General features: G+C 40.0%; 2 protein-coding genes and 1 non-coding gene across 6 annotated transcripts; 1 reads left to right on the forward strand and 2 right to left on the reverse strand.

The window, feature by feature from the left end:
- The first annotated feature begins 567 nt into the window (after nt 1-567).
- LOC149392862 (RING/U-box superfamily protein) lies at nt 568-14191 on the forward strand. Of its 4 annotated transcripts, XR_016299734.1 has the most exons (6): nt 568-928; nt 1018-1140; nt 1232-1289; nt 1364-1623; nt 13284-13411; nt 13709-14191. XR_016299734.1 is itself a non-coding variant. In XM_089616782.1 (5 exons), the coding sequence occupies exons 1-5, from the start codon at nt 612-614 to the stop codon at nt 13770-13772; spliced, it is 822 nt and encodes a 273-aa protein (XP_089472908.1). In that variant the 5' UTR covers nt 568-611; the 3' UTR covers nt 13773-14191. The 4 variants fall into 4 exon arrangements, 3 of the variants coding, with proteins under 3 accessions (XP_089472908.1, XP_089472909.1, XP_089472911.1); XM_089616782.1 differs by lacking the exon at nt 13284-13411; XM_089616783.1 differs by lacking the exon at nt 13284-13411 and having other exon boundaries at nt 1376-1623.
- A 101-nt stretch (nt 14192-14292) lies between these two features.
- FASS (tonneau 2 (TON2)) lies at nt 14293-18770 on the reverse strand. The gene is made up of 12 exons (XM_089616781.1): nt 18545-18770; nt 17745-17836; nt 17541-17603; nt 17344-17442; nt 16963-17121; nt 16805-16876; nt 16506-16638; nt 16192-16256; nt 16001-16076; nt 15805-15906; nt 15522-15714; nt 14293-14687 (listed from the first exon to the last, which is right to left on the reverse strand). Exons 1-12 carry the CDS (start codon nt 18684-18686, stop codon nt 14447-14449), a joined length of 1437 nt encoding a protein of 478 aa, XP_089472907.1. The 5' UTR covers nt 18687-18770; the 3' UTR covers nt 14293-14446.
- LOC149392864 (small nucleolar RNA snoR104) lies at nt 15061-15193 on the reverse strand. The gene has a single exon (XR_016299962.1). It is a non-coding gene; the product is annotated as a small nucleolar RNA snoR104 (small nucleolar RNA).
- Nucleotides 18771-19072: the final 302 nt, after the last annotated feature.

The raw sequence follows: 19072 nt of genomic DNA on the forward strand, positions 1-19072 counted from the left end.
GATTCGAGTCCCAATTATCTTTTAAAAAAATAAAGAAGAAGTTGTACAAAAAAAAAAAAGACTATTACATCTCCATTTCAAAAAGAAGGGAAATTTTTTTTTTTATACTTATCATTTGATCCATCAAAATTAGTGTTTTCCTTAAAAAAAAAAGTCATTTCATCCATCAAATAGATTAATTGCAAGGCTATTTGGTTATTTATTATTGTAGCAATAAAGTTATTTGGTATAATTATTAGTCATATAATACGTGTCTTGTATAATATGAAAGAACGTTAAATCAAACAGTGTTATGTTTCTATATAAAACATATGTATAGCGAGATTGAATACATTTATAGTATTGTATGCAAAAAAAATAAAAAATAAATAAATTGATACATCACTAAACACAACTATTTCGATATAAAACGATTACGCACGCTAAAATTTTACGAAAATAATTGGGCTTGTAAAGCCCAATAGATAATATATCATGGGCCTAAAAAGGTAGAGGCCCATTTTACAAATGCCGCCAAAATCTTCTGACCCATAAAATCCCATAAGCAACCTTTTCGGCACTGAGTCCACTCCGATTCTGAGGTCGCTTAACGACAAAAGCCAGCGGTGGAAATGTCATCCTCACCCTCGTCGTCTTCGAGGGGGAAGTTTTTCCGGAGGGTAATCTCGCCGGCGATCGAAGGGCAATCCTGTCCGATATGCCTCGATAGCCTTCACGGCCGAAACTCCGCCGTGCTCAGAGCCTGCATGCACGCTTACTGCGAGCTCTGCATCCGAAAGTGGAGCTTCATCGGACGAAAATGCCCTCTCTGCAACGCCGACTTCGATTCTTGGTTCTCTCGTATCAGCCTCTCTTCTCAAACATTTCGAACGCTTCGATTACCACCTCTCGAGACGAAACGAAGCTTCGAAGTATATCGTCCTCGAAGGTACGAGCTTTTTTCTCTTCTTCTTCTTTTCTCGTCCATGGTTTTTCCACTTCTGATCCTGATTTCTTAATTTTAATTTTTTTTTTCAGTTTCGCTGTTAATTCTTCGCTGCGACAGAGAACTACGGCGTTGCCGTGGCGGCGATCGTTTGGACGGCCGGAAATTGTCGGCGCCGAGGTCGTGAATCAGCGGAAACTTCAGTGGCGATCTAGGTTAGATTTTTGAGCTATGTTGATAGTAGAAACACCATGCTAAAGACTTGAGTTTTTGACGATTCTATTTTGCTGATTCGTTTATTGTCAGTATATACGAGCGACGTCTAAAAGCAGTTCCTTTGAGACCATTGGATCAAATTGAACAGGTCTGAATCCAGCAAAAATTCCAACATATTGTGTATATATATTTATAAATAAGTCTTTTGTAATTTGTTGAAAGAGTCTTCTACAGAATTTATCAGAAAACAGCGGTGCAAAAGAACGCTTATTGAGAAGAATAGAGCCGTGGATTCGAAGAGAGCTTGAGGCGATCCTCGCAGATCCGGATCCGACGGTGATTGTTCGCGTCGCAGCTTCGCTTTACGTTGCAATCTTCCTTGAAAAGAAGACTCGTTTCTCGTCGGGGATCAGAGATCAATGCCTTGCCGAGTTACGTCCCTTTCTGCTCGACAAAACCGACATGTTTTGGCACGAATTGAGGTAAATAATAGACTGTGTATGTATATATATGTTGCCCAAATGAGAAGCATGAGAGGAAAGCATCTAATGAATTCTGCAAACAAACACAGAAGAATGCAATAGGCAAATGTGACTAATTCTATAATATGCAGAAAACGTGATCACATCCTCACTAACATTTGTCACTCCGTAAGGTTATACATCTCTATGTCATAATCTCATAAATGACGAGACCAACTTCAGACTTCGAGCAGCAGTCTTTTGCTGACCTAATGGTTTTCGTTTTGTTTGGGATCCACTAGTGGTACCATTTTTATCATGACGTCATCGCATACTGAGCTCTGACGGCAATGAGCTCGCGAATCGTGACCTTCACCCATTCCGACATATGGTGTTGTATCAGCTACCGTCGAGTCTCCAGTCTCGCAACGGGCTCGCGAATCGCGACCTTCGCCCATTGCGTAACGAGTACTTAGCGCACGGACTTTTAAGTCCGCTAAATACAAGTCATTGACTTGTGGGTATCACTGACAACGTTTTTAATCTTTGGGTACTCTAACGTATAGAGGACACAACTAAGTATATACATGAGAGCGTCACGGGTTAAATCTTGAAAGAATTATTATTTCCATTTTATTGCTCGTTAAGTATATTAGGTTTAAGACTCGGGACGTGACTCCCGGTATTTTTACCCTCGGTTCGAACCCGAGAGTCCGTTTCTGCTCTCCTGACACCTCTGATCCAATAACTAATGGATTTTCAAATCCGGATGCTAGTTCTTTCGACGTTTCGACAAGTGCCAAGTGTCTCGAAGAACGTGTGAAGCAAGACATCTTCGAGAATCGTCGATCTTTCTGTTGAGGAGTTCCGGGTAAGTGAGGAGACATAAGTCAACTACTTACCAATGGGATAACCCTGTTTGTTTGTGCATTTGCTTGCTAGTAAACAAGAGTAGATGAAAGCCCTAAAATGAATAAACTTGGAAGGTAAGGCTTCGGCCACTCTTGCTTGAAAACTTAGTTCGGGTACGCTCGTTAGGTTCAAACGCTAACTTGAACCAGTCACGTTTGCTATGTGTATAGTTAGACTTCTCTTCTAACTCTAGGAAGTAAGTTAGAATCGAGAGAAAGGAAGAGCGATAAACTCTCAAATTCAATCGAGAGTAGAGAGTTCGAAAGTCACATTTCGAGCTTTCAGCATAAAACACTTAACGAGCTTCAAAGGGAAACAATAAGTTCTTTCGGGGTTTATCCGTTACGCTCTTCCGTATATAAGTTTAAGGTGTACACTGCTAGCTGTAGTGTACCTAAACTTTAATTAACTCGTGTCGGTGGTACTCACAAGTCAACGACTTGTGCTGAGCGGGCCATTCTGGTCCGTGCGCCGAGTACTCGAAGCAATGGGTGAATGTCACGCATCGCGAGCTCATTGCTAGCTGGAAGACTCACCGAAAGCTGCGTTGAGCACATAAGGGCGTAGTGGGTGAAGGTCGCGGTTCGCGAGCTCACTATGCCAGAGACCAGCGACGCTGACGTCATGATGAAGAAAGTACCACCAGTGGATCTCAGACAGATGTTAAAACTTAAATCAGCTGACGACTGCTGCTCGAAATCTGAAACTGGTCTAGTCGGACCGGAGGTTATAGCAGTGATGAGTGTATAACCTTGCGGGACGGCCAGTATTCTAGGATGCGCACTTATTAGTCACTTTTAGGTGATAGCTGCATCCTGCATTCTTGTTCGCTTGTTCGCACGTTATATGTTTTGTATTAGCTGTTTTTCTTTCTTAGGCTAGACTCTCGCTTACTGAGTCATTCGACTCATAGTTTGATGTCCCTTGATAATGTAGATAAGGGCAAGGCGGCAATGTAAGCAACATAGAAGGAAACTGAGACGGGACATGTATCTATTGACCTACGAGCTATGGGTTCTGGTTCGGGAAGTAATCTTATATATAATATTTTGTATAATATCGACTCTTCTTAAAATATCATTCCGTGTATATAAGTAAAGTCGGGAGCCCTATGTACACATGAATCTATGTATAAGGGTCGATATACGACTTCTAAGTTCTAAACTAAAAACGAAAAATTTCCCGAGATTTTTGATAACCACTTTTATATTAAACGTTTCCGCACTTTAAATAATATCGTATTTCGTTTATTATATGTTTAATAAATTTTATATTTACTTTAAGTGTTTTTATTTACATTTCATTATTCATATGGTGATATGCTCCCGCTACATGATGTTGGTTTCGTCGAGTCGCGGCTTGCGGGCGAGGTGATGACGCTCGCGGGTCGTGACATATTTTGTGGTATCAGAGCCCAGGTTTAGCCGTTTCTGTAGACCTGAAATACACGTTCTTGATATGGGAAAGTGTTGGAACTTGTGCTTATCGTTGGCCTATCATTTTGGCAGGTGGTATGGCGCAAGCGGCAATACTGACCTATCAGGAGGCACTTGCAGTCGTTCCTCCTACCGCACTGACGTTTAGCGGGATGAGAGGTACGCTCACTTGGGTACGTTGGATTGGTACCACAATTGAGTGGTTGGATGCACTTGCCATACCTGAGATCTTTCACACGAGTATTGCCACGACTCTTCTACAGGGACTAGCCCTGACCCGCTGGTCCAGGCATGTGGCGCTGGGTACTTTGTACAGATCTTGGGGGATGTTTCAGGCTATTATGGGGGCATCCTTCTCGGCCCAGGGACGGACTGACGAGTGGTCCGAGATCGCTAATGGGTTTTTCTAGCTTGAGTTTGAGTCGATTGCTCAGTGCTCAGTGCCCTGACCCACAGTGCTCAGTGCTCAGTGCTGAGCAATCGACTCAAACTCAAGCTGGAAAAACCCATGAGCGATCTCGGACCACTCGTCAGTTCGCCCCTGGGCCGAGAAGGATGCCCCCATAATAGCCTGAAACATCCCCCAAGATCTGTACAAAGTACCCAGCGCCACATGCCTGGACCAGCGGGTCAGGGCTGGTCCCTGTAGAAGAGTCGTGGCAATACTCGTGCGAAAGATCTCAGGTATGGCAAGTGCATCCATCCACTCAATCGTGGTACCAACCCAACGTACCCAAGTGAGCGTACCTCTCATCCCGCTAAATGTCGGTGCGGTAGGAGGAACGACTGCGCAAGTGCCTCTTGATAGGTTAGTATTGCCGCTTGCGCCATACCACCTGCCAAAATGACAGACCAACGATAAGCACAAGTTCCAACACTTTCTAATATCAAGAACGTGTATTTCAGGTCTACAGAAACGGCTAAACCTGGGCTCTGATACCACAAAATATGTCACGACCCGCGAGCGTCATCACCTCACCCGCAAGCCGCGACTCGACGGAACCAACATCATGTAGCGGGAGCATATCACCATATGAATAATGAAATGTAAATAAAAACACTTAAAGTAAATATAAAATTTATTATACATATAATAAATGAAATACAATATTATTTAAAGTGCGGAAACGTTTAATACAAAAGTGGTTATAAAAAATCTCGGGAAATTTTTTCGATTTTAGTTTAGAACTTAGAAGTCGTATATCGACCCTTATACATAGGTACATGTGTACATAGGAGTTCCCGACTTTACTTATCCACACGGGATGATATTTTAAGAAGAGTCGATATTCTACAAAATATTATATAGGAGATTACTTCCTGAGCCAGAACCCATAGCCCGTAGGTCAAGAGATACCCGTCTCGGTTTCCTTCTCTGTTGCTTACATTGCCGCCTTGCCCTTATCTACAGCTCCTCAAAAGACTTAGCATGTCTTGAAGTTCATTTAGAGAAATTAGAATCCTCGCTTGAGGTTCTAATTATTGTTGGGCTCGGAAAGAATGACGAATTGGTTTCAAGTTCGTTGACGAAATAGACGTGTTTTAATTTAGTGTTAAAAAAATTCAATTTATTATTTTTCGGCCCTCGGAAATTAATTCGTTATTTAAGACCCATAACCATTCAAATGTACCAAGAAAGGTAGGAAAAATAATTCATAACTTATAAGAGTCAAGCGATTATAAATTAACCGCGTAACCCTTAATTGGGTCTTATATAAAAATCTTACAAGTCGAGACCTTTAAATTTATCGTCTAATTAAATTTTTGAACGTTCTAAAAAATCATCGTAATTAATTTTATTGAAAATTAATTAATAGGTCTACCCTCGACGTCACACGAGAGAATTTAAACGGTTAATAAGCGAGTATACTCACGGTTATTCGAGACTAAAGCTTGTCTTTAATTCCTCGTCAATTCTCACGTGTCGTCCCCGTCCGTTCCCGTCACTCTATATTTCCAAACATAACCAATACAACATTAAATTTCTCAACCTCAAAACAAAATTCACGATTGATAATCGAGACTCAATAAATAAAATCGAATTAATCCCATGTTCGATTTTATTTTTCCGGGAATATCGTTTGACCGAGTGACTTACGAAACGTCACCGAAATTTAACGGTGACATTCACGAACAAAAGAAACTCGCGTCAAAAGAATATATGACATACACGACCATAAATAACAAGTAAAAAATTTAATAACTTGTCACAAAATTTACGGCTGAGAATAAAAAGTCCGAAATGTCTCATTAACCTTCAATTCGTCGTCGATAAAAATATCGACTCCACAACCCGACTTCAAATTCATATTATCACATAACAATGTCGGTTCATAAATCCCGTTCAAACCAACACGAGTTTATACTCGTCAAATCAGTCATAACGAGAGTCAAACCCGAGTAGCAGCTAAAAAACGTATCGTAACTTTAACTACACAAGACGAAAACCAATGATTCCAAAACCATAGCGGAAATAACATCCATAGCTTTCTAACGAGTTGTTATACGACCAATTTCAAGCATTATAGCTATCTGAAAAACTGCCCGAAATATCGGGTCGCTGTTCTGGAATTTCACCAGTTCACAGCTTTAAACTCACAACTTCAAAAATTCATAACTAAATCAATACTCGATGGATTTACATGGTCTTGGTCATTTTAGAAAGCCCATAAGATCTACTATCGATAAATAATATCAACATAACTCATCTCGCAACACAGAAGACCTGGTACGTCCGCTTAGTCTCAGATTTCGGCAAAAAATCAAACCACACAATAAAACCGAGATCAATCATCAAATTCATTATATAATCATCAACAATCGAGCTCAATGAACAACTAAAACCAGTTAATTTCACAGAAAACCTCTCAGATTTAAAAACCCTCAAAATAAACTAAGAACCCTAGATTTGAAAGCAAACCGAGAGGAAGAGAATCTCACCTAAATCCGTGAGATTTGGCGTCCTTGGTGAGCTCTCACACCTTCCATGACGTCTCTCTCTCGGTCCGGCGTCACGGTGGCTCACGGCGACGACGCTTCTTCCTCGGTTGGAGCGCGTGGTGGAGGGATTCGGTAACGACGCGCAAAGAGAAGAAAAGGAGTGAGAGAGACGGGGTATGGTGTTGATGGTGATGATCAGTGTTGACGGAGATTAAAGCAAACAATTTTTTTTTCTTTCTTCCTGATTGCGTGTTACAGGTTGGCCAAGTGATATAAATCACTTAAAGAAGACTCAAGCCCCTTGATGACGTGGCATGGATAAAACTTAGCCTCTTATTTACACTTTAACCCCTTTTTCTCATTTTTATTTTAAATGGGTCTCGAAAACATTACAATTAAGTCCTTAATCCTTGTAATATATAATTCTTTTTTGTATTTTTTCTCGAGAGATGGAAAATATAACGACAAAATTACTCCAATAATTTTCTTTCGAATTCCTTTAACGGAGAAATAAATTACGATCGTTAGAACTTATTTTCACTTCCACAATCCTTCTTAAATTCGTGAAAATATTCTAAAACCTTATCGACCTTAATATCCTTAATTTTCCATTCTCGATAGATTTCTCGTTCCTTCGAGAAATTCCTGAATATTATTCTCATTGATTCTCGAGCACTAATATTTTTCAACGCTCAAGTACTTTCAAAATCCTTTTGTCGACTTTATTTATTTATTCAAATTCACAAGTCGAGCGTTACAAAAGTTTGTATATTACAATCCCTACCCCATTAGAAGAGTTTCGTCCTCGAAACTTAGAACAAGGCAGAGTACTTCTTTTGCATTTGCTCTCGAGCTCCCAGGTAGCTTCTTCTACAGCGTGTCTCTTCCATAACATCTTAACCAAAGGGATGGTCTTGTTATACAAAACTTTATCCTTGCGATCAAGAATCGCAACGGCTGGCTCTTCACACCTAACTTCAGGAGAGATCTCAACCTCTTGCTCTTGTAGAATATGTGAAGGATCAGGCACATACTTTCGTAGCATGGATACATGGAACACATCGTGGAGGTTGGACATGGATGGCGGTAACGCCAAGCGATAAGCTGTCTTGCCTACACGCTCAAGGATCTCAAAAGGTCCGACATACCTTGGATTGAACTTTCATTTCTTTCCAAACCTCATTACTCCTCGCATAGGTGAGACTTTCAGAAAGACTTTCTCTCATGCCTCAAACTCTAGCGGCCTTCTACGCTTGGCTGCAAAGCTCTTTTGACGACTCTGAGACGTCTTCATTCGAGCTTGGATTCTCTTAATCGCTTTTGTGGTCGGCTCTAACATATCAGGTCCAATAAATTTGCTCTCACCAGTTTCATCCCAGTGAACTGGAGAGCGACACTTCCACCCATACAAAGCCTCATACGGCGCCATACCAATTGTTGCTTGGTAGCTGTTATTGTACGAGAACTCAACTAGCGGAAGGTAGCGACTCCACGAGCCCTGAAAGTCTAATACACAAGCTCGGAGTATATCTTCTAACACTTGAATCGTTCGTTCACTTTGACCATTGGTTTGTGGGTGAAAAGAAGTACGATTTTTTTTTTTTTTTTTTTTTTTAACTTTTCACGTAAGATCCATCCTCAAAAAGGTACGTCACATCTAAGTAAGTAACAACTACGGACTACGATACTCACGCTCTAAAGCCGTCCGGGGACCCATTTTCGGGAGGGTCCTCCGAATCCTCATCCTCGCCCTCGTTCTCGTCGTTGGGTATATCCACTACAGGCGGATCAGGCTGCAGCGGCGGCTGCTGTGGTACGAAGGGCGGAGGACCAGCAGGCTGGGGAGGAACCAGCGGAGCCGGAGGTCGGCATCCACGAAACGTCATCACCCTGAGGAAAGTCGCTCCCTAAGCACGGCCATGGAGGGGCAGTCATATACCAGCGCATAGTCGGAATACTCACGGCGTAACACGTGAAAGAAAATTAGCTGCTCCTGACTGTCCGCTAGAGGAAAAGGACATATGCATCAACGACCTCCTCTATAAATCGAGTCTCGTACTGCTGGATCGACTCGAAATCGAACTGGTGGAAGTTTCGCGTACCCTGTACCCACTCGTCCGTAAACCCCTGGACCGCATAGGATGCTCCCATAACATTCTGGAACACCTCCCACGAGCGATAGACCGCGCCGCCAGCGGCAACATGGGTGGTCCAACGGCTCCGGGCTACGAACCCCATGGAGACGAACAATCTCCTTCATGTAGAGTTCAACGAGCTTATCCACAATGTAAGTGGTCTTGATGGGCAAAAAATGAGCTGATTTGGTCAATCTGTCGACAATGACCCAGACTGAGTCGTGACCAGTTGTGGTTTTAGGTAAACCAGACATGAAATCCATTGTTATCTGCTCTCATTTCGACTGCGTAATCTCTAATGGTTGCAGCATTTCCGCTGGTTTTTGGTGTTTTGCCTTAATTTGTTGACAAGACATTTTTGAACAAATTCAGTTACATCTTTCTTCATTGCGAGCCACCAGTAGCCATTCATTCGACTGCACCGACCTTTAGCGGTGTCCGTGGCTCGATATCATGGGTCACCTGTTGGGTCTGACGATCGAGTGGATGGATGCAGTGATAATGCCCCACCTGTTTCGGTCGAGTGTCGCAACCACATTACTTCGGGGCCCTGCCCGGAGCCGTTGGACCACCCATGTTGCCGCTGGCGGCGCGATCTATCGCTCGTGGGAGGTGTTCCAGAATGTTATGGGAGCATCCTACGCGGTCCAGGGGTTTACGGGCGAGTGGGTACAGGGTACGCGATACTTCCACCAGTTCGATTTCGAGTCGATCCAGCAGTACGAGACTCGATTTATAGAGGAGGTCGTTGATGCATATGTCCTTTTCCTCTAGCGGACATTCAGGAGCAGCTAATTTTCTTTCACGTGTTACGCCGTGAGTATTCCGACTATGCGTTGGTATATGACTGCCCCTCCATGGCCGTGCTTAGGGAGCAACTTTCCTTCAGGGTGATGACGTTTCATGGATGCCGACCTCCGGCTCCGCTGGTTCCTCCCCAGCCTGCTGGTCCTCCGCCCTTCGTACCACAGCAGCCACCGCTGCAGCCTGATCCGCCTGTAGTGGATATATCCAACGACGAGAACGAGGGCGAGGATGAGGATTCGGAGGACCCTCCCGAAAATGGGTCCCCGAACGGCTTTAGAGCATGAGTATCGTAGTCCGTAGTTGTTACTTAGTTAGATGTGACGTACCTTTTTGAGGATGGATCTTACGTGAAAAGTTAAAAAAAAAAAAGACCGTACTTCTTTTCACCCACAAACCAATGGTCAAAGTGAACGAACGATTCAAGTGTTGGAAGATATACTCCGAGCTTGTGTATTAGACTTTCAGGGCTCGTGGAGTCGCTACCTTCCGCTAGTTGAGTTCTCGTACAATAACAGCTACCAAGCAACAATTGGTATGGCGCCGTATGAGGCTTTGTATGGGTGGAAGTGTCGCTCTCCAGTTCACTGGGATGAAACTGGTGAGAGCAAATTTATTGGACCTGATATGTTAGAGCATACCACAGAAGCGATTAAGAGAATCCAAGCTCGAATGAAGACGTCTCAGAGTCGTCAAAAGAGCTTTGCAGCCAAGCGTAGAAGGCCGCTAGAGTTTGAGGCATGAGAGAAAGTCTTTCTGAAAGTCTCACCTATGCGAGGAATAATGAGGTTTGGAAAGAAATGAAAGTTCAGTCCAAGGTATGTCGGACCTTTTGAGATCCTTGAGCGTGTAGGCAAGACAGCTTATCGCTTGGCGTTACCGCCATCCATGTCCAACCTCCACGATGTGTTCCATGTATCCATGCTACGAAAGTATGTGCCTGATCCTTCGCATGTTCTACAAGAGCAAGAGGTTGAGATCTCTCCTGAAGTTAGGTGTGAAGAGCTAGCCGTTGCGATTCTTGATCGCAAGGATAAAGTTTTGAAAAACAAGACCATCCCTTTGGTTAAGATGTTATGGAAGAGAGACGCTGTAGAAGAAGCTACCTGGGAGCTCGAGAGCAAATGCAAAAGAAGTACCCTGCCTTGTTCTAAGTTTCGAGGACGAAACTCTTCTAAGGGGGTAAGGATTGTAATATACAAACTTTTGTAACGTTCGACTTGTGAATTTGAATAAATATTTGAATAAAGTCGACAAAAAGATTTTGAAAGTACTTGAGCATTGAAATATTTTAGTGCTTGAGAATCACGAGAATAATATTCAGGAATTTCTCGAAGAGAAAACTATCGAGAATGGAAAATTAAGGATATTAAGGTTTTAGAATATTTTCACGAATTTAAGAAGGATTGTGGAAGTGAAAATAAATTCTAACGATCTTAATTTATTTCTACGTTAAAGGAATTCGAAAGAAAATTATTGGAGTAATTTTCTCGTTATATTTTCCATCTCTGGAGAAAAGAATTATGTGCTACAAGGATTAAGTAAGGACTTAATTGTAATGTTTTCGGGACCCATTTGAAATAAAAAGGGGTTAAAGTGTAAATAAGAGGATAAGTTTTATCCATGCCACGTCATCAAGGGGCTGGAGTCTTCTTCAAGTGATTTATATCACTTGGCCAACCTGTAACACGCAACCTGGAAGAAAGAAAAAAAAAATTGTTAGCTTGAATCTCCTTCAACACCGATCATCACCATCAACACCATACCCGTCTCTCTCACTCCTTTTAGTTGATTTTTGAATCCGAGAGGTTTTCAGTGAAATTGATTGGTTTTAGTTCATTGAGCTTGATTGTTGATTATATCATGAATTTGATGATTGATCTCGGTTTTATTGTGTGGTTTGATTTTTGGCCGAAATCTGAGAGTAAGCGGACGTACCCGGTCTTCTGTGTTGCGAGATGAGTTATGTTGATATTTTTCTTCGATAGTAGATCTTATGGGCTTTCTAAAATGACCAAGACCATGTAAATCCATCGAGTATTGATTTGTTATGAATTTTTGAAGTTGTGAGTTTAAAGCTGTGAACTGGTGAAATTCCAGAACAGCGACCCGATATTTCGGGCAGATTTTCAAATAGCTATAATGCTTGAAATTGGTCGTATAACAACTCGTTAGAAAGCTACGGATGTTAGTTCCGCTATGGTTTTGGAATCATTGGTTTTCGTCTTGTGTAGCTAAAGTCATGATACGTTTTTTAGCTGCTACTCGGGTTTGACTCGTTATGGCTGATTTAACTCGTGTTGGTTTGAACGGGATTTATGAACCGACATTGTTATGTGATAATATGAATTTGAAGTCGGGTTGTGGAGTCGATATTTTTATCGACGACGAATCGAAGGTTAACGAGACATTTCGGACATTTTATTCTCGGCCGTAAATTTTGTGACAAGTTATTAAATTTTTGACTTGTTATTTATGGTCGTGTATGTCATATATTCTTTTGATGCGAGTTTCTTTTGTTCGTGAATGTCACCGTTAAATATCGGTGACGTTTCGTAAGTCACTCGTTCAAACAATATTCCTGGAAAAATAAAATCGAACATGGGATTAATTCGATTTTATTTATTTGAGTCTCGATTATCGATCGTGAATTTGTTTTGAGGTTGAGAAATTTAATGTTGTATTGGTTATGTTTGGAAATGCTGAGTGACGGGAACGGACCGAGACGACACGTGAGAATTGACGAGGAATTAAAGACAAGCTTTAGTCTCGAATAACCGTGAGTATACTCGCTTATTAGCGTTTAAATTCTCTCGTGTGACGTCGAGGGTCGACGTGTTAATTAATTTTCAATAAAATTAATTATGATGATTTTTGAGAACGTTCAAAAATTTAATTAGTCGATAAATCTAAAGATCTCGACTTGTAAGATTTTTAGATTTTTATTTAAGACAGTTAAGGGTTACGCAGTTAATTTATAATCGCTTGACTCTTATAAGTTATTAATTATTTTTCTTACTTTTCTTGGTACATTTGAATGGTTATGGGTCTTAAATAACGAATTAATTTCCGAGGGCCGGAAATTAATAAATTAAACTTTTTTTAACACTAAATTAAAACACGTTTATTCCGTCAATGAACTTGAAACCAATTCGTCATTCTTCCCGAGCCCAACAGTTATTAGAACCTCAAGCGAGGATTTTAATTTCTCTAAACGAACTCGAGGATATGCTAAGTCTTTTAAGGAGCGCACGAGGACAAGTAGTGCGATTTGAAGCGTCGAGGCCATAAAGTCAAGCAGTTTGTCTATTCCAAGTAAGCGTGGAGACATAAGTCAACTACTTACCAATGGATTAATCCTGTTTACGTGCTAATAATAATAAAGAGTAGGAAAAGCCTTAAAAGACACAAACACCGAAGATTAAGGCTTCGCCGGTGATTGTTCGCGTTGCAGCTTCGCTTTATGTTGCGATCTTCCTTGAAAAGAAGACTCGTTTCTCGTCGGGGATCAGAGATCAATGCCTTGCCGAGTTACGTCCCTTTCTGCTCGACAAAACCGACATGTTTTTGGCACGAATTGAGGTAAATAATAAACTGTGTATGTATATATATGTTGCCCAAATGAGAAACATGAGAGTGCTGTGAAGTTAAATGTCGGAGCTTGATATTACCGGACTGTAATTTATGCCCTTCTTGGCTAGAAAAAATGATGTGTTTGTAGTTCTGTTCTTTCATAAGAACTGAATATGTTGAATTAAGATATGGGAAATTTGAGTTCTTGGTCGAGTCTCGTCACGGAACCTTTGCTTCTAGTCTTGAAAATATTCACTGGTTTTGTTAAACCCATGTATCTCATTTGGGAAATACTGTTGTGTTCAGATGTTTTGCAGCGAGCTCATACAACATTGAAATCTACGACACTTTAGTTGAGTATGTGCCGTAAGTGCAGAAAAGTCGTCATCAGAGAAATCGGCTAGTTGTGTTGCACTTGCAATGCCATAACTGAAGCGGGCTTCCGAGAAGTTGGAATTTTACCGAAAAACCTTTGACTTTATTCCACGCAAGTCTCTGCAATACAAGAGTTGCAATTGGATTGAAGCTGTATTCGAAGATTTCGCACCAGAAACAGTTAAGAAAATATATTAGACAAAGTTCCGGCGATGTTTCGATTCGCAGGTTACCAATTTCTTCTGAGTGTCCATAAAAAAGATTGACATGGAACGCATATGGGTCTACTTATGTAATTTGTAAATGTTATATAAATAGTATTAGTTGAATTCACATCAAGTATGATTTCAGCCTTGACCAAAAAAACATCAGCAATAATTTGAACTAAAAAAAATAACAACATGATATTTAACTTATATACCCACACATTTCATAGAATTAGATTTGGTAGTCACAAGTAAAAAATCAACATCAAGTAGAGGAACTACACTATAATTAATTAATTAATCAACATATGAAACATTCAAGGGACATCTATAGAGTAAAAACACACAGAATCCTTCTTTGAAACAGAAACTCTTTTCACGCACAGAGTCATAAATCAGTTACAAAATAAAAAAAGTTAGTAATGTAACACAACAAACAAGGGTCAGCGAGATCGAAAAAGTCTCATCCTTCTTCTTCGGGCTCTTCCTCCTCTTGAAGGAGATTCTCTCGGTTATCGTGGGCCCAGAAACCGCGCACGTCGATAAGCATGCTTGCGACGGTCCCACCCTGTTTGCAGCCCAAAAGATCGGCGAGTGTGATCTGAAGCGGATCGGCGGGCTTGACCATGTCCCATATCTCGTCCCTCACGTCCTCTATGCACAGCTCGTAGTTCCCACCTTCTATCCATTTCTGATGCACATCTCTGTTTCACAATCACACCCCCGCAAACATGTTCTTTGGTAAATTTTAAGTAAATAACCACGAGATTTTATTAACAAAGCAAAAAAGACAATAACAGTTGTAAATATTTGTTAATAACTATTAGACTCCAAACAATGGCACATCACCATAATCGTTATTTACTTGGTATTTACAAAAAAATTGGCTATTTAACAAATCCCCAAATTTTGGTGACTTAGTTACTCAATTTTATATATATATATATATATATATATATATATATATATATATATATATATATATATATATAATTAATTTAGGGTAGCATCGCAACTATCAGATGATCCCCTTCTTCGCTTCCATAGTATAAAACAATAAAATAAAATAAAATGTTTTCTTGTATCTGGCAGTTTGAGACTCGAAGAGCTTGCTTGAGCACTGAGCAGGAAAACATTGCAGATTTTTTTTTTTAATTTTTTAATTTAGGAAGGTCGTATCAGGTAGCATCGCAACTATCAGATGATCCCCTTCTTCGCTTCCATAATTTGTATCAGGAACTTAGATATTAGATAATAAAATATCATGAAAATGATATGAGAGATCAGTGTCAGAGCACGGACCTCTCGACTGTCTTCTATCCATCACTGTAATTCATTTCTTTTATATTTTCGTTGATATAAACACGCCACTTTGTATCAGTTTGGATTTAGAAAGATGGTCGAAGAAAATACGAAGAAGCATACCCAAACCCCAGTTTTAATGAAAACTATTTTTTTCCCTTCTTTTTATCATTTATATTGGGCCACGACTCTCAGAGCCGGGCCAGTCAAGAAATGTGATAAATTACAATGTTTACCTGAAAAGAGTGTGGATATCAGCGGTGGTAAGGAAGCCTCTTCCCTGAAGATCGAGGCACCGAAACAAGTAGGTCAACCCTTCTGGAGTATCTTTATTTTCCAAAGCGAGGACGAAATCCAAAAAACTCTCGAAATCCATCTCCCTCGCATTTGATCCTCCAGTCTTGCCACGCCGAACGTGCTCATCAAACACTGTTAGAAGCGCGTATCGAAATCAGAGAACGAATGAATAAAGAAAAGGCCCCGAAAAACAGCCTTGTCTTTGGGTTAAAAAGCAAATACCTCTCTCGATAAAGATGTCAGTCAACGTTCCATCAGCGTAATCGCGGAGCTCCTGCTTGCTCAACGTCCCGTTCATGTCTTTGTCGAGAGCAAGAAACATATCTACATGCAATCAATGGAAGAAAGTGGGAAAAAGAAGGCATATGACGAAAGATAAATAAATAAATATATGACTAAAATTCGAAGATGTACCCACCACAGATCCGTTGGGCAGACGTTAAAGAGAACCAGTTTTCAGCTTGTTCAGTATCGGTGACTTCTTCTTCGGTCTCCTATTGTGCAAAGGTGGTCAGAACAACTTGAAAAAACAATGTACATTTAAATACGCATCGCCTCAAAGAAATAAACCGAGGCCGTGTCAGCTTAGGTACAGTTTTCGCGATATACCTGGTGTAGCTCCATAAGTTCTTGTAGGCAGTTACTTAACAGCACTTTCTTTATGCATGCTTTTCCTGTAAGCATAACTAACTGTCAAATCTCTGTATAAGAACCAAACAAAAGGGAAGAAAAGAAAAAAGCCATGCCTGAAATGAATGTCCGATCCTAAAAGTTTTTTTTTTTTTTTTTTTTTTTTTTGCATCCAAAGATTAAATATTCACGAATGAGCAAACGAAACCAAGCCCTAAGAAGAATATAACACAATTCCAACAAAGGTGAGAGATTTCTATCTCCCTCCAAGGTGAATTAGAGTCACTACCAACCTCGTCTATGAGGATCGCAAAAGAAAAAGAACTTGTGAGCTGCAATACGGCCATACGTCGGCTTAAAGGCCTCTGGCATATCCCGTAGCTGTGCTAGATTAGGTACAAGACCCGTTATGTAGTGTTCCATTTCCTGATAATAAAATACAAAAAAAAAAAAAAAAAAAAAAAAAAAAAAAAATAGCAGTCATGTCTATAAAAGGCAAAGACAGAAGAAACTGGATAAAAACCATTAAATCGATAGGTAAATACATGTTCTTGAACAGTAAATAAAAAAAATAATAATAAAAAAAAATTACATGTTCTTGAAGAAAACCATCTGAGTCCTGATCCATCTCACTCATGTCAATTCTGGCCTGAGTAAGTGACACCTAAAACAGCAACAGCAATAACAAGAAAACAATTAGCACAACAGCATTATTGGATCTATGATAGTTGACTATTTAAAGAGACCCACCGTTCTCATGACATAAAGATAAAACGGCAGAATGGCAATTCTTCCTTGATCGTCTTTCTCGAACTTCATGAAATTTGAAGGGCTAAAGAAATGTCGGCACTTGGGGCCGATTTGCTCTGTACATATAGAGGCAATATGGCAAAAGTCTTCGTAATTCATCTACGGCATGAAAGAAAGTAACTAGTTAGCATTATCATAAAAATGACCAACTTATAAACTGGTATCCAGAAGTAGCACAGTTTAAGCCACAAGGGTTCGAAAAGAAATAGGAGTGTTAGAGCAAATAAAACAACAGGGAAGACCAAGGAAATTATATGATTGATAACATCTATGAATTAGAATCACACTGGGTATGTGATTATGAGCTATTTGGGCACTGACCTTTTCTGCTCCAGTTGCATCATCAATCACACAATTTTCCCTCAAGCGTTCCCACATGCCATCCAGATCATCGGCATTCAACAAAAGATCAGATTGCTTCTGCAGAACCAACGGAAGAACAGTAAAAAAAAAAAAAAAAAATGCTTCAGATGCTATGGCAGAAAATATAACCGAGCGGGAAAAAATCCAACTAGTACCTTCAAAAACCTAGTCTTTGCTAGGCTTTGGACTCTATTGCTAATTGAACCTTCTTCGGGTTTCTGAAACAGAAAACAAAATGAATGAACCAAAGAGAACTAATCATCCAGGATTGCTAAGCAAACAAAATACTATTCCATCGTATTCAATTCCTTCATGTATCTCGATAACTTTGAAATCAATTAGCATATTAAAATAAATACCTTCTTGTAAAAACTTGGGATTGTGCCCGCTTCAGCACTTTTCTTTTGCTTCTCTTTGAATATGTCCAGCAAGATCCTCTTTGTTTCAAGCTCTACAAACACCCAGAAACAAAACATAGCATAATGTACAAATTGTACAGCCAAAGGATTTTTTTCAGCACATACACACATGAAATCTATATTAGGAATGAGGAAAAACAATGAACAGTGATTGCTTTCGCGCAAAAGAAAACACATAAACTTGGGAAACGGAAAGTATAGATATTTATTAGACCATGTTGATCATAATCCCATAAACAGATGACAAAGCCTGTGTCGATTAGAAACCGAGTTCTTCTTAGGGTTAAAATCAGATCTTGAACTCGAATACCCAATTAACAAAACCATACCAATACGTAACCAGTTCCAAAGCTTATCAACACTTAAAGTAGAAACATAACATTGTCCTCACAACAAATATATTATCATTTCCAAGTCAATCACTACTTCAAGACAATCATTTGGATAAAAGAAGATAAATCTTCTATAGCAATTTGTCCGACAGACGAACAAATGTCAAGCTGAAAAACCTAAATTAACCAGATTTCATCAAATTAATAAACAACCTTGCTATACAATCGAAATGAAAAAAAAAAAAAAAAAAAAAAAAAAAATTCAGAACTTCACGATCTTAGAGAGCTCAAAATATCTCGAAACACAACCGAGTTTTTTAACAGGAATAAAACAGATTCGATTTTATAACCGGAAAAAAAGAAAAGAAAAAAGAAACCAAACAAACGAAATCGAGGACGAGTTCTCACCCATCAGAGCCTCAGATCCGAGTCCGACGCCCGATCCAATGTATCGCCGGAGATTCCTGGCCCACGCCATTGAAGAAGCTGGAGGTATTCTTCTTTGCGCCGCTGCATCGTGGCCTTCGCCGTCGCTCGAGCCACCGTACATCGTCGCTGATTTACAAACTCCCGAGCCAACTCGGACAAACTCAGTACTTGAATCTAAACCTCTTCACTGTCAGACGAGATTTTCGCTTAAAAATTAAATTAGAACGCCCATAACTTATCTGAATTTATAAATAGACCCCCAATTGTTTTTCTAATTAGGCCCGTTGCAACAAATTCTTCTTTTTAATAGCTCTGTTTGGCTAAGCTTATTAAACCCAATTTTAGCTTTTTCTAAAAGTTTAACCGTTTCGAAGGGTTTGGTAAAACAGTTTTTAATAAAAAAAAATTCAAAAGCGCTTTCGAAAATTAAATGTAACTTGGAAAAGCTACAAATCGTAGCTTTTGAGAACAGCGTTTTTTTTTTTGTAATACAATTACTTTTATATC

Source organism: Urtica dioica, chromosome 6 (assembly GCF_054948205.1).
Source record: "Urtica dioica subsp. dioica isolate 48M chromosome 6, U.dioica_male_clone48M_v1_H2, whole genome shotgun sequence".
Taxonomy (NCBI): Eukaryota; Viridiplantae; Streptophyta; class Magnoliopsida; order Rosales; family Urticaceae; genus Urtica; species Urtica dioica.